General features: G+C 36.4%; 1 protein-coding gene across 1 annotated transcript; it reads left to right on the forward strand.

The window, feature by feature from the left end:
- The first annotated feature begins 7302 nt into the window (after positions 1-7302).
- LOC147556415 (E3 ubiquitin-protein ligase UPL5-like) lies at positions 7303-9705 on the forward strand. Its single transcript, XM_086663509.1, has 2 exons — positions 7303-8917; positions 9021-9705. The coding sequence occupies exons 1-2, from the start codon at positions 7453-7455 to the stop codon at positions 9689-9691; spliced, it is 2136 nt and encodes a 711-aa protein (XP_086519635.1). The 5' UTR covers positions 7303-7452; the 3' UTR covers positions 9692-9705.
- The last annotated feature ends 6459 nt before the right edge of the window (positions 9706-16164 follow it).

Below are 16164 nucleotides of genomic sequence, written 5' to 3' on the forward strand. Positions count from 1 at the left end.
TCATTACAGTAATTGGCTTCTATTCTACAGTATAATTTTCTTGGATCTTAATATTCTCTCTTTTATTAATCCATATAACTCTATCTCTTTCGTGGAGTTTTCAACGACCTCACTGCTTTCTTGCTGAAGTCCTCTCTCTTTCTCATTTTCTCAAAAAAATAGAGTTTGACTAATCTATATAACTCTATTCTCTCGTGGGGTTTTCACAGACCTCATTGCTTTCTCGCTGAAATCCTGTTTCTTTCTCATTTTCTTAAAAAAAAAGAGTTTGACTAAGATTTTCTGAACTCAAGGGCCGCCTCATATTTTCTATTTTTTTCTTCTAATTTGATTTTCTTTCTAACAACAAAGGGAAAAATTGTGTTAAAAAAAAAAGAAGTTGATCTGACTCTGGTTTCCCACTTCTTCTGTCATGGGTATATAAAAACACAGCATCCACTATTTTGAAAAAAAAATTGAAAGGGGTTTAAAGGCCATAGATAAAGTTTGAAGAGGACTTGACAAATTGCAAGAAGTATAATTTATATGGCAAGCTAAACAAGTCTAACGACCAGCTTAGCTTGAGGGGGAATGTAAATGAGACTAATATCTACCATCGGATCGTGAAGACATCAGCAACATGTACCGTTAGATGATGAAGACTTGACATGATATTATTTATATATCTTTCAAATATATTGTTTTATATTGTATTTATAAAAGATATATTGTAATATTGAGAGGATATCTTAATAGTCTTCTTACCTAATAGAGCGATAGTGAGACTCTATATATATTTCGATTGTAATCAACAATTGTTATGGAATAAGAATTATCTTTTCTCTCTAATTCAGAACTTGTTTCGGGTGAATTTTATTTACTATACTAGTAAAAATTTGAATGTCATGCAGCATTTAGTTGAGCTAAATGATGGGAACATAATCTGCGTAAATTTTGTTAACTACATAATCAAGAGACATGTATATAGTTGTATTCAATTATCTTACGGTTTGACAAGTTTCTTTTTTTGTTGAAAGGTGGAATTACATTAAGCAACAAGAGTATTATTACAATACATATGAACTAAAAAGTAAGGAACATTTTTCCAGTTTTTCAATCTATACTTCTTGCGAGCCCATTTCGCGAGTTTGTCAGCTTGAACGTTTAGTGATCTTTTCGTGTGAATGAATTTGATATTGTCCAATCTCTTTTTGATGTCTTTGATTCTTTGGATGTGGATCTTCGATTGCCACTGAATTTTATGCCTCGGGTTCTTCAAGTGCTTTATAAGATTGATATTGTCGCTTTCTATCACAATAGATTTTGGGTTGTTTTCCTCTGCCCATTTGATTCTGTTGAGGATTTCTATAGCTTCACTTTCTTCACTGTTTCACGCGCGCGATGAAGTTACTTTAGCCTCCATAAAATTAGAATGAGTGTTGTGTACAATGAGACTAGTACCTATATTGGTGTTAATATTAATAAAAGATGCATCCACATATATTTTCAAGAAAGGAGTGATAGGAGGTTGCCATTTCTCAGTTGTATCAAGTATTGGGTTTTTAGGTGCTATATTGGTTTTCGGGAATGCCATAATCATATTTATTACCGATCTAGTATTATTAATTGAGTGCTGGAAGCAATGGTCACATCTGGTTTTCCAAATGTACCATAGTATGGTGACAAAGTGGATATCGTTTGTCGTGCAACTGCTTTGGTTTTGATCCTGCCAAGAGAAGATCCAATCTGCTAAAGAGTAGATGTTAGTAGAAATGATATTAAAGTAAAACCAAAATTTTTTCGCTAATGGACAATGTATTAGTGCATGTTCAATGGTTTCAATTTCCGAGCAGTTTGAGCAATTGCAGTTGTTTCCGACATACTTACCTATCCTGTCGCGGACTGGTAGCGCTTTCGTGCAAATCTTTCAAATGAAGAGTTTTATTCGAGGGATAGTGGGGAGAGACCAGATGAAGTTCCAGTTAAGAGGAAGATCAGATGGAGATTGATTAGTTATGCTAAGATGATGGTACATAGATTTAACATTGAAATTACCTAATTCTGTAAGAGTCTATTTCATTTGATCGGGACCATCATTATGCAGGGGAATGGTGTGGATGAGATTCTGGGTTGTGATGGGCCTAGAAAGTTTTCTAAATAGGTCACCACCCGCAAGTATACGGACGTCAAGTAATAGTTCCGGTAAGACCGGGTCGATCCGTAGGGACTAAGTCAATCTATATATTCTGACTCCTATAACTAATTCGGATTTTCTTCAGGTTTTGATTTTGTGATGAAATAATAAAGTTACTAAACTACTTAAATAATGAATAAGTAAATAATCAAGAAACTTGTAGAGGAAACAACCTAGAGTTTCAGAATCCCACTTAATATGTAGGTATTATGACCTAATAACTCAAATCTTTTTTATAACTCAAGAATTGGTAGCCACTTGCTCCAACCTCGGAATATTATATTTGTTAAGACCTAATAAACAACTTGTACGTTAAATCCAACACATTCACACAAGAAACTTAACTATTAGCTATCAAACCCTAAGCATGAACCATTAAAGACTTTAAGTCTAAATATGAAACATCAAAATTTAAGAATAACTAATGAAAGAGATATCATGAGTCAAGTGTGAGGAATTTAAACTTGGTAACATTAAAACTCATTCGAGATGTTGTGTTAAAGAGGCCACATACTCATACATAATCAAGATTTCATCCTAACTCTAAGTAATAAGATTAGCTACACATAACTAAAGAGATCATAATCATGGTGGGATAAATGAGAAATAATAACATTAAAGAAAGAAAAAGAATCGGAGAAGAAAACACCTTTTTTCTCGCAAATTTCCCTCTGTGGAGCCAAACAGACCCTTAGGGAAAATAATTTTCTCGTCTTCCCGGAAACGATTTCCTGGTGAGAAAATTATTTTCGTTCTCTGGTTTTTCTCTCTCTCTACTGTTTTCTCTTTCTTTCTCTCTCTAAACTTTCTCTTTACCTCTATAATAAACACAGAAGCTCTCTCTCTCTCTCTCTCTAACAGTAAAGAAAGAAGAAGAAAATATGAGTTTTAATGGAGTTATAAAATTAATTCAATTTCTCTCTCTCTATAAATCAGCAGCTCTCTCTCTAACTTTTTCAACATAAACCCCTCTTTCTCACAAAGAGAAAGTCAGCGAGTTCGTCAGATATGTACGAGGGGCACCGAAGCTTGAATATACGTGAGTACCAAATCATGTACCCAGGAAAATGCCAAGCGTCGTCCTCAATGGCCCGAAAGTGTACCACCAGAATATCTTACCGTCCATCTTCTGTTGTGCGAACCAAGCCACGTGTTGATGAAAGCTTTAAGTTTGGTCAACTAATTTTGACTCCCAACTTTGACTTGGTCGAGTTTGCTCATAAGAACTCTGATTTGACTTCCGTTTTCACCACTGGGTTCGTCTTCGACTCTAGTTTCCTCCGAGTATCATCAATTCACCAGACTACCATAATCTCCAAATGACCAAAATGCCCCCAAAGGTGTCTTTCTCCCGATTTTTATTCGTTTTTCACTCTCAACTTCTTAGAAAACACCTGTGTAAGAAAAACCAGCAAATCATAACAGTAACCGCTCGAAATGGACTAACTAACCCGAGTTAAGAGATTCAGATGGGACAGTTTCATGTCTCATCAGGTTGGTTCATCGAAAGTAGCGCGGAGAATCTCATCATTCCACTGATAGTTGGTGATAAGGTGGAAAACTTTGGTAAGAGTTGAGTTGTTGGAGTTAGGAATGGAGCTGGTAGTACCTGGGATTCAGCTGTGAGTCCAGAGGTTAATGTTTTCGCCCTAGTGTACTTCCCATGTAATAAGATGATCGATGTTGTCATAATTTCTTTTGATGACTTTTCAGTTCCACGAATGGTGGGATTTTGCTGGCCCAAGAGCATTATAGTTAGGGAAATATTTGGCTTTCAAGAATTGGACCCAAAGTGCTTCAGGGTCGGATTTAAGGCGCCAAGCCAGTTTGCTAAGGAGGGCAGTGTTGTCTAGATGAGGACCATGGATACCTAGCCATCCATGTTTCTTAGGAAGATAGATATATGACCAAGCTTTGGTGCATACACCTTTGGACTTTCCCCACCAGAAGGACTCTTGCGATGAATAGTAACCTATTTATAAAATGCTACGGGATACAATCTAATGGGATACATCCCTTCTTATGGGATATCACGAAGGGATGTATCCACCCAAGCCAACGGGTATTGTACCCATTTGGTTCATATTTGAAATCTCCCAAGATTCCCCCACCATTTCAAAAAAAATTTCTCTTATGGATTTGAACCTTCACATAGTGCAAACAACTCAAAGCTTTATTAAAAATCTTGTACATACAAGACAAAAAAGAAAAAAAATTAAATAACACAAAACAACTATGACATTATCGTAGAAACTTGTACATACATGATAGGTATCTTATTGATTTGAACCTTCACTTAGTGCAAACAACTCAAAGCTTTGTCAGAATGCTATGATGAACGTGTCTTGAACCAAAATCCTATAGCGATAAACTCTAGTCATCGCATGTGAAATTAACCGTCTCGCACTTAAATATTGGAAGTTGAATAGAAAGTAATTGTGATCGAAAAGGTAATTTTGTATTATGCACAAGGGTCCATATATAATTCACGTTAGAGTTTGAATATATTTACAAATATAAAAAGAAATTATTCAGGAAATTTATCTCAGATTTCTTTCCTTATGTCTTCATACATCTCGAATTTCTTTCTCTACGTCTTAATACGCCAATGTCCCCCCTCCACCCCCCCCCCTCCCCCCCTCCCTGCAAGTTGGAGCAGGTGAAGAAATTTGACTCAAACCCAACTTGGAAAGAAGACGTTGAAATTGATCAGAACCAAGAAGTTTGGTGAAGATATTAACACTTGATCAACACAACGCAGTTATTGAGTTTGAATGAGAAATATGGAAATGGTTCTCGAATAGAAATGCAGAGATCTTGAAATAGGTATTTCAACAATTAGAACTCTAGATTAAGAGAAGCAAGGGCATAGTATTCTGCTGAAAGAGATGTCCTTCGACCAAGGTGACAATGCGAGCAATTTGGAGTTCTGGGGCGGGTTTAAAGCCATTACTGGTCTGGCCAAGGAATGGCCGACCACACTAATAGGGCCGGCTTGACCTAACCCATTAGGGCATAAGGGTGGCCGACCACACTTAATAGAAAGGAGTTTCTATTTTATTAAAATCCTAAGTCTGTTTATATTTTGGTCTTTTTAGGAATCCTAATTAGGGTTGGACTCTAACTTTAGGGATTCTATATAAGGTCCTTATTAGTAGACAATTTAGTGTGGGAAGTTCTTAAGGAGATTTCTATCTCTACAACATCAAGTCTAAAAGATGAAGAACATCAAGTTGGTTATTCGGTTGTCTCAAGTAGAGGAGCTGCAATTGGATCTCTTGGTCTTCTTATATTCAACTAAATAGTTTGTGGGATTTTAGCGATTCTCACAGACTTAAACGGTTGAATATAAGAAGTCCAAGAGCTCCAAATGTAGCTCCTCTACTTGAGACACCCGGGTAATCAACTTGATCTCCCACCTTCAAGTTAGCTAAAATTTTGCTGCTGGTTAGATGAAGAAAACCTTCTTCGTTAGATTAGATAGATAGTTGGGAACTACTCTCTCTTTCTTTTTCTACTTGATGTTGTAGAGATCGAAATTTCCTTGAGAATTTTTCACACCTAATTCTCTTCTAATAAGTCCCTTATATAGAATCCCAAAAGTTAAAGTCCAACCCTAATTAGGATTCCTAAAAGACCAAAATAGAAGTAGATTTAGGATTAGTCACAAAATAGAAACTAGTATCCCTTATCTCTGGCCGACCACCCTAAGCCCTAATGGGCTAGGTCTGGTTGTGCCCCTTTTAGTGTAGCCTTGAGTGCCCGACCCAAAACCCTTTTGTTCCGGGCCTCTTACTATCTTTCCCTTATCTTTTGCTTGGCCTTTTAGTTATATCTTCCGATCAAATCGACACCCTTTGTTGTAACCCGATATATGATCTGGATGAAGTTAGCCGCGAATTGTCCTGTGATTCGAAGATCGTAGTTGGTTTCTAGCTAAACACTACGATCCCTAAATCGTCCAAACTTGATTATCTTCTTCATCAATTGTCCTATCCGACAAATTTCTCGCGTTGCATCTTCGGTCGCAGGACATATCCTTCAGTCTCCCACTTGTACTTAGAACAAGTGCAATGCTCGAGTCTCGTGTCAATTTGAATCCCATCTGATACGTCATATCTTTGAGACTTTCTTGATTCCAAGTACGACTGTCAACCAAACGATTAAATATTTAATCCGTTTAAGGCTGGCCACGCATTTTCAGTTGCTACTCATCAAGTGGCTTGGAGATACTTTTCCTAATTTAATTAGGATGACTCAATCCACTCCCACTTAGCTTCATGTCTATCATGAATTTCCCAGTGTCCGCCTGTATAACCTCCTTTTACGGCACTGTGTTTGACGGAATTAAAGTCACGCATTCCTTACATAAGATGAGTGGAGTGTTCATATTTTGAGGAATCTCTCCAATCTTGTCAATGAGGGGTATTTGACGTTCATCACTCTTGATGTAGTCGCATGCTGGGTTATCCAGTGTATATTCCCAATCATACACTCTAGCGGAGATCTTCTGAGATGCGGTTAGAGAGAGAAGGTTCAGTGAGAGAGAAGGTTAGTTATTAAAGCAATGGAAACTGAGATTCGATTGAGAGGGAAGGTGCACTAAGAGACTGAGAGATGGCGTTTAGAGAGAGAAAGATGAGTGCGTGACGTTAGGTTAGTTTTCGTCAAAAGGGCTTGGGTGCTTACGAATTGGCCGGTATCTATAGAGAAAGAAGTTGATGGTATGCTTGCTTATAGTGCCACCTGCTAACAGCAGTTTGGACGGGTGCTTTTAGCAGGCCCCAAGATTAGGAAAAGAAACCGATAACAAAGAAGTGGGTAAAATAGGAAAAGGAATATTTGAAAAGGGGGTGAATGCTGGGTAATGTTGGGGACTACACTGGAGAATTGGACACATCATGGGGGGCTAAAAATGGGAAGGCAGGTAAGAAATAAATGGTAAATTGGTTAGTTACTAAAAGACGACAAGATAAGGAACAGTTGGATCTTCAAATTTAGGAAGTTGCAGTTATTAGGTTATAGGAAGGAAAGGTAAAATAGAAACCTTCTATTTTAAATTTCAGGAAACCACCTACTAAGTAGTACCTTTCCTCTTCATATAAAGAACGACTCACTCACAGTAGACTAGATAGAAACTTTCCATTCAAGTATTTCTTTATAGGAATACAAACGCTTGCTACTACTTCTTGAAGTCCCTTGTGGTTGGTTGATGAAAGATAGAGAGAAGATTTTGGGGTTATAGATAGAATTTTGTTCATCTCTTATCAGAGGGCAAGATGAGATTATTGGACAAGGAAGGGTACTTCTTGCGGAATATTGAAGCAGAGGGAATCGAATTCATACCTGAGGTAGAATTTGCAAACGTTGTCCGCCACTTTGCATCTAAGAAGTGCCACAAGCGAGCAATACGAGTACTGAGAAATTTGACTTTCTCTACTTTACGTCTTATTAACAATCATAGTAATGGCGATGATGAAGATGAATCAATAAGAAATTATGTATTAGCCAATCTTAAAAATTACTTGACCATGATACCTAGAAACCGTAAGAAAAGGGAGCATCTACAAATGTTTTTGTTTTATGGAATGCCCAAGTATCTGGTCGATTTATACAAATCTCCCATCAAATATTATAAAGCCATAGCCGAGGAATCAATTCGTCTCTTTATCTATCCTAATATCCATTCCTACCCTATATACATTCAACACCTATTCGCTAGTATAGCTTTACGGTTCACTGTTCTTCTCCATGATGACAAAACAACAACAACAACAACTTCTGGGTTATACTACTCATGTCGTCAAACTTACATATATTTGTTGAAATCAATTGGGCCTGCAAACACATCACAATTTTTCATGCACGGAACACCAAGGGACTTACTCTTTTACTTTCACCCATTTATAAGGGAGCTCACTCAACAGTTTGTTGTGAATATGAAGTTGGTCAGAGAGTCGTGCTTTTGCAGAGTGCCGTCTTTGTTAAAATCACGATTTGAGAGTGATATCCGTGACTTCTCTGTATTGACGCTCCATATGTGTACGAAAATTGAAGAGTACATGAGATCGAGAGGTTTATCATCATTTCACTCACTTCCTATGGAGGTGCTTGTGGATGTGTGCTATAATGTAACACAATTTTTACCATTTTGGGAAGATCTTAATAAGTTACTTGACAACATTGATCTTGGTCTGACATATATGGACGATGGCATTGAGTATACAAGATGTACTGAATGCGAATTTAATCATGGATGGTCTTATTATCTATCAATTCTCAAGGAATTGAACTTCGTATCTGAACATTATAATCTATTTGGAGAAAAACTCTCATCTTGCTTGAATTCTCACCGAGCTTCAATAAATAAACTTATTATGAATTCAAAAAGAGGCGAAGATCACCAGTGGCTTCTTCAACATAAGAATTTACTAAACAATGAATGTAGAAGATATTTGATCACGATGATATTTCCAAATCAGGTCTCTGATCATCACCCACAGAAGACGAAAGTTCTCATTGACAGTTCAAAGTTATTGGTTGATTCTTTCAAGCATGTTGGGCTTGCAAACCCCATTTTGTTGCGGAATGGAATTATCCCTCAGTTTAAAAATGAGGTAGCACTTGCAGGTCATGGAGTTTTCAAGGGGTGGCTCCTCTTGCTATGCCGACATCTATTCACTCCACAGAGTTCTCTGTTCCTATCATGCCCACATAACCCTCAGAGGATCTATCTTAATCCAGGTATTTATTCAACATTTTGAATTGTTTTTCATGTTTTTAGTCATGTTATACCTTACAACTTCAACATTTTCTATCTTTAATAATTTCACTATCTTGTTTGCAGCAAAAGTGGATCGTCAAAAACTTCAATATTATGGGTTTTGTGGTCGAGTGATTGCTTTAGCATTGATGCACGACGTGCAAATACAAATTGGATTTGATCGATTGTTTCTCTTGCAATTAGCCGGATCTATTGTTACATTGGAAGATATACGCAATGTGGATCCATACATGTACAAAAGCTGCAGAGATATTTTAGAGATGGATTATGAGTTTGTAGATTCAGATGGTTTGGGCTTGACATTTGTTTGGGAAAGTGAAGAAGAAGATGAAGCAGTGTCCAGAAGGAAAATTGTAGAGTTGTGTCCTGGAGGGAAGGAAATGGTTTTGAGTAGTAAAAACAGAGAAGAATATATAAAACTAGTCATCCAACATTGCTTCATGAAGTCAATCGAAGAAAAGGTAAAACTAATTATTCAAGGTCTTGATGATGTTCTAACTCGAAGGTGTCGAAAGATGTTTTTCGAGAGTATAGAGTTAGAAGATCTCGATCACATGTTTTTGGAGAAGAATAGAGAAGACATAAAAAACAACGAATATGTAGGTGTGGATGACAACAGGCCTTCTCCTTTTTCAAAAATAATAGGAACCACATTATCCAAGTCTAGACCGATGTCTATTCGTTCTCCATTAACATGTAAACAACAGTGTAGGAAGTTTCATATATTCTATTGATTAATTGATTTGTAGCCAAGGCTTTATTAATTTATCTGTTAGCATCTTTCTACAGGAATATATATTGTAGGCCCCTGTTTTGAAAGCTTAAGAAAATTCAAATAGGTTGCCATCTTATAACCTCCAGAAGTCATATCCTGGTCAAATGTGAAACAAATAGCAAACTAACATGTCAAATGAGTGTCTCACCATAAATAGCAAATTAACATGTCAAATGAGTGTCTCATCACAAGGCCACACAAAACCTACCTGTAATAACAAGAAAAAGAAACTAGTCATCCATGTGTAGCGATACTCGTATCTGTCTTTTGTCGTTCAACTCAACAATAAGTGACTTGGAATTTAAAACATTTTCAGAATCAACTTAAGTCTTAATCATCAACTTAATTATGATAACACAAATATATAGTACGATTGTTATATCTAACAACCACAAATATTCATAGATTTAATCTAGCTACTTTTGAAATGGAGGTTTTAATTCTTAACACTAAAGTTCAGTCTAACATTATAAAAAAAAAATCTTTCGCCAGATATTTTTATGGCATATTCTGATCTCTAAGTTCTTCAATTCTGCGCCGGATTTGGTCTCTCGGCCTCTTTAATACTTTTTCCTCTTCGCTTAGTCTCTCATAGAAACTCGGCACACAGTCTTCTGCTTTTCTGAGGTCTTTACGAAGCTTATCTTTTCCGTCTCTCCGACCCGTCCGCAACATTTTGCAGTTCAGTTCATACATCTGCTAATTAGATAAAAGTTTGACGTTATTACAAGGTTAAAATAATAATAACAATAATCATAACCAAAAACTTTTACCCTATCTTCGGCTTCTTCAAGGAGAGATATATTTTTTGTGACCGGGAGTTGTTTGAGTTCGTTTTCTAGTCGCTCAATTTCTTCCGCTACATTCATAGCCATTTCTCACTGTAAAGTTTTTAGTTAGTAATATACATAGAGAGAGAGAGAGAGGGAAAGGTATATACTAACAAAAATAAAAGATGAGAGAGAAACCTGATAAATGGTTTATGTTGGATGGGTTGAAGGGAGCCAAACCCTCTTATATATAAAGTTTTGAAGTAACAGGTCCTTTTCTTCTCTGAAGTTAATTCTAACTAAATACATCATGAATAATATATGCAATAAATCATGAATGTAATATGCAATACATCATGAATCGAATGAGCACTATAAACTCTAACTAAAATATCTTGGGCCTACTATATATATATATATATATAAAGACCCGTAGGGCCATCCTAAGGGCCTCAAAGTCCATCTTTTCCTACCTCTAGGTTTTTTATTGCCTAAACTACCAAGGCCGTTCCTGAATTTCCAATGGCCCGAAGCGAGCTTAAATATGGTAGCCCTAGTTAAGAGTCTCAACTATATAAACATGCGTGACCTATGAACCACTACACTATTAGTTTCAGATCATTTTCCATCGCGTTATAATATATATAAATGATTCTAGCTTGATTATAAAGATTATAAAATGAGCTCATTAAAATTTATTTCTCAGATTGAGATAACAAAAGAAAAATAAGATGTATGTACGTAGTTGTTCGAGTTAAATAAACGAAAGTCAATTCAAATGAAAGAAAAACAACTGAATGTGAATAAACAACAAATGTGCCTAAAGAATTATTAAAAAAAATGAGAATTATACTTGATTACTATGAGGTTTTGTCGAGAATCAGGATACCAAGTATTATCATGATTACTTTTTAATTTAGTTTCTAACATTTATTTTTGTATTTCAAGTGTATTTGTGTCTACTGAAAACAAAGTTGCCACCCGTATTTCTATAAGGGAAATTTTCTAGGCAATGCCCAAACTTGTTATAGGCAACGTATTTTCCACTTATGACTTGGTCAATTCAATATGACTTTCTTTAAAAGCAATGCCTACAATGATCAAGTTTTGGGGGTTATCTTCACCCAAGTTATCTTTTTATCTCTCTTCAAAATAAGAAACTAAATCAAGCCCTAGATGTCAAACCCGAATCCCTAATCCCTAGCTTCATCTACACCGTCTAATCACAGTTGGTCTAGGTCAGCCTATAAAAGGGCCCCCATCGTCTTCCATAAGACAAGCTTGACACAAGCACGTCTCACTGAGTTCCCATAACTCGCCCCCGAAAGGTTCAATAAATATTCAATCTTTTACTGCAGAAAGAAATTGCAAAAGTAAAAGATGATCTTAAAAAATTGTCATGTGAAAGATGATGGATTCATCGAAGCCAAATCCACCAACATCGACTCCTCGGAGCAAAGGAGAAAAGCAATGGAGGAACAAGATGAAGGATATATTTCCTCGATCTGAAGGAATGGTATCCTTCCGAAGGAATGTCCTTCGACCAAGATGTCAATGCGTACGATTTGGCGAATAGGATCGTGATGACCTTAGACGGAAGATCATTATTCCGATCGAATTAGGGGTCGTAACGCTTAGCTAGAAGCCAACTACGATCGTCGGATAACTTCGGTAATCCGCGGCTAACATAGACCGGATCCTACAAGAGTTACACATAAGAGTGATGGTTTGAACGGAGAGAAATGACTAGTGAAAGATTGGCAAATAGGTGGATTGGATCTATTCTTAGTAAGTCCAGATGGTTCGGAAGAGTCCGGATAAAAGACAGACATAACCGGGCCTTAAAGGAAGACCCGGGAAGGCTTTAGGAGGGCCAGCCATGTGATGGCCGACCTTAGCAAGGGGCCGCCCATCTTATGGCCAGTTATATCCTTAGTGGGCAGGCCAAGGAAGCCCATAAAGGGGCTATGTTGGCCGGCCACACTAAAGGTACCCTAAAAGGGTGTTTCGTTAAAATACCTTATAATTAGGTTTTAGGAATCTAAGTTTGGGTCAAACACCTATTCTAGGGATTTCTATATAAGGACCTAATTAGACAACCTAAGGGAAAGTAAGAAAGTAAAAGGAGAGAAAACCTAAGCCAACTGAAAAGAAGTTCAGTGTAATTTCTCATAGAGAGAGAGCTGTCTGAAAAAGAGAGAAAAGGAGTTTCTCTCAATTATCTAGTCAAGAAGAAGGAAATCTTCATCTCAACCTTCAAGAAGGTCCTACTTGACTCGAAGGAGGGAGTTCAAGTTATACACTCGGTGTCATCACGAGCCTATAGTGGATAGATGTATTAGATACACACGAAACCCTACAGTGGCATCACGAGCCGTTTGCATGTATTGTCTTTTACTAGAAGAATTAGATTCAAACTTGAATAACTAGATAATAGTGTTTGAATGGAAATTTAAACATGCTTTTGATTAGATCAATCAATGACCTAAAACACTAAAACATTAGTTCTGATTCAAATTTCTCATCACGAACCCACCATATTTATCACACAATAATCCAAGCTCCATCTGTCTCTCTTTCCTTTCCAACTTCTGATTCAAATTTCTTTCCTTCCATTCTCATCACGAACCCACCATATTTATCACACAATAATCCAAGCTCCATCTATCTTTCTTTCCTTTCCAACTTCTGATTCAAATTTCTTTCCTTCTCAAGCTATCCTAGTAACGAGAGCCACAACTAGGGGCCTAAGGAGAAGTCATAGTTTAAACTAGTCGTGCTCAAGCCGACGAAACAACCCTGATAGCGAGAGCTACGACCAGGAGTCAAGGAGAAGTCCCAGTCCAAAATAGCATTGCTCAAGCGAGCAAACCAGTGGTGGTAGCGAGAGCCACGACCAGGGGCCAAGGGGAAGCCCTAGATGAACTTAACACCAGCAATCAACCAAACTGCGAAGAAAATACAAACCAATATACAAGGCTAGTTGAGTTTTTATTTTGCAGAGGGGATTAGTAAGTTAGGCCATGCATAATCAGGATAGGTCTAATTTGAATTTTATGCGCAGGAAAAGACATTCGGAGCAAAGCGTAGCAAGTTAGGAAAAAACATTAGTAAGCTTAGGATTATACTAACAGATTAATATTTTTGCTGTCAATATCTGAAGTATGCATGCAGGAACAAAAAATCAAAAGAAAGAAGAGATTTCACCAAGCAAAAATAAAATTGTTCATTGGTTCAAGAATATTGCTTACAAAAAGACCGTCGAACCCTACAACTGGTGAATGATTACACATCTGAAGAAGAAGAGGAAGAAGAAGTAGAGACAAAGAAGATACATAACAAAAAGGGAAAGACGGAGGGAGCCCAACAATCAAAGTAATTAAAACGATAACGGGAAAACAACAACTTTTATTTACTCTCAAAGGAAGTCTATTACAAAAGAAAAACCAGCACTCACCAAAAGCCATTAAACAAAAGAAAAGGGTAGCCAATACATGGACAACCAATTATCTTTTGCGGACAACTATTTTACGTGGACAACTAGAAAAATTAAAAATTTATATGGACAACCGTGTTTAAGGGGACATCACTCTATTATTTTTCACTCATGTCCTCCAAGAATTAGAGCTTTTATATTAAGTTTTCCCTCTTTTCTTCCATAAACCCTTATTTTATTCTTTTTCTTCATTACCAACAAATTTGTAGAGAGAGAAAATCAATGGAAACGGGTCTTCTTCGTGAACCCTAAAACCCCTTGAAATAAAAAAAAAACCTAGAAAATTGAGTTTGGTACAAAAAAAAAACCCTAGAAAATTGTGTTCGTCGGTTTGAACTCATTGCTACTATTTGTGGTTGCTAAGAATGGCTTCTTTGACTTAGACATTGAAATCATGTGCTGAAATTCAGGAGCCATGAAATATCAATGTCATCCAAATTCAACTTGGTGTTTCATCTTTAATCCAACTAATCTTCTAAGAACCTAAATCTTCATTCAAATTCATCACAACCCATTTGAATCATCCTCAGATGACTCCTCTAGAATAATTCTTCTTCCTTTTCCGTTAATACCAGATCAAGATTTCTTCTTTCTAGCAGTAGAAATAGAGGAAGAAGATGATGAATTTGCAGTGAGTACCATTAGAGCACCAATACCTGAAGCAGTAACAAATGAATTAGCTTTTTTCATTGGAAAGAAGATATAAACATTATGTTGGACACGTCTCTTTTGGAGACTAAGGGTGACCCCACATTCCTAATTTCCCTCTAACTTGGTTTTGACCATCTCACTACCCCCTTCTTCGATGGAAAAGAAGTGGGAGTAGTTACAATAACCGAATGTCCGTAGCCTCCATCAATAATACAACAACTTACGGAGAGGATTGGGGTTAGAAGACTTTCAGAGTTTTATATTGCAGTTCTAATTTCTACTTAATCAACAATGGCTGAAAATATGTAACTTCCGCATATATTTAGAATTCAATTTCCTAACATTTGGTATCAGAGCCTGCCTTTAGCTTTGTTGATTAGTATTTAAAATTATTTATTATTTGTTAAGATATCTAAACCTATGATCTTCAATTATCGTTTAAGTTTAGATATGCGAAATAATATTGTTGAATCATTTTATTTGAAACAAATTTGATTTAAAGGTTCTTTGAAATATATCTCCATACTATAGACTTATATTGGATTTTAAAATCAAATCGATTTGACTAGTAAAACCGATTCTAGAAATGTTTTAGGAACGAAATCTGATGTTATTTTGTGTACATTTAATCGGTTATTACATGCTTAGATGTTGATCAGTTATTGGCGATCCATATTTGAGTAATATCTCGGGTGTTAGAGATATTTTAGTTGAGATTTTAGAATTCATGTTTGACCAAAATAGCAGGAGATATTTTAAGATTGAATAGTTCCGATTGCTCTAACATATAGCATATGGTTCAATTTTCAAAATTGGTTTGACTTAATATAAGCAAATTTCGGTGGGATATTTAGAAAATTGAATTTGTTTACTATTTAGTCAGTAAATTTGTGTCCCTGTTTTTTTTATGAACAAAATTTGTGTCAATGTTGTTAAGAGATTTTGCTTGATATTTGGGTTATTGTTTACTTAGTCAAACAAAATATTGGGAAGATATATACGGTAACATTAAATCTCCCATACGAATGAACTTAATATTTTAAGTGATGGATAATTTTTGGAGACTTTGTTTCCCAAATACTATAGTTAAACACTTACCAAGATTTCATAGGGATCATGCGCCGATAATTTTAAATACAGAGAGAACAAAAATCAGAGGTAGCATCCCGCTTCGGTTTGAAAGACACTGGACATTGCATAAAGATTTCGAATGTATTATGAAGGAAAAATGGAGACAGGGAAGAGGTGAGTTCACAGACAAGCTTAAACAACTAGGTGTGGAGTTGAAAAAGTGGAGTAGGCATTCAGTGGGGCATATATTCGAACTGATAAAGGAGACCAAGGAAACATTATTAAGAACACAAATGAGGGTTCCATCAGTCGACAACCTAGAAGAGGAAGCGCGGATAGTGAAGAAGTTTAAGGAATTCAGAAGAAATTTTCTAGAGGCAGAGAGCGAAGAAGTTTTGGGTGGAGGAAAATGATAGAAATACAAAAATTTTTCATCTTTCTGTA

Source organism: Eschscholzia californica, unplaced genomic scaffold (genome assembly GCF_041429995.1).
Source record: "Eschscholzia californica isolate CP2 unplaced genomic scaffold, dmEscCali1.0.p SCAF_2, whole genome shotgun sequence".
Classification (NCBI taxonomy): domain Eukaryota; kingdom Viridiplantae; phylum Streptophyta; class Magnoliopsida; order Ranunculales; family Papaveraceae; genus Eschscholzia; species Eschscholzia californica.

Excerpts from the sequence above, each read along its gene's own strand:
- LOC147556415 (XM_086663509.1), top strand. The coding sequence starts at position 7,453 with ATGAGATTATTGGACAAGGAAGGGTACTTCTTGCGGAATATTGAAGCA. Across the intron at positions 8,918-9,020 it reads GAGGATCTATCTTAATCCAG|CAAAAGTGGATCGTCAAAAA; the intron begins GTATTTATTCAA and ends TCTTGTTTGCAG.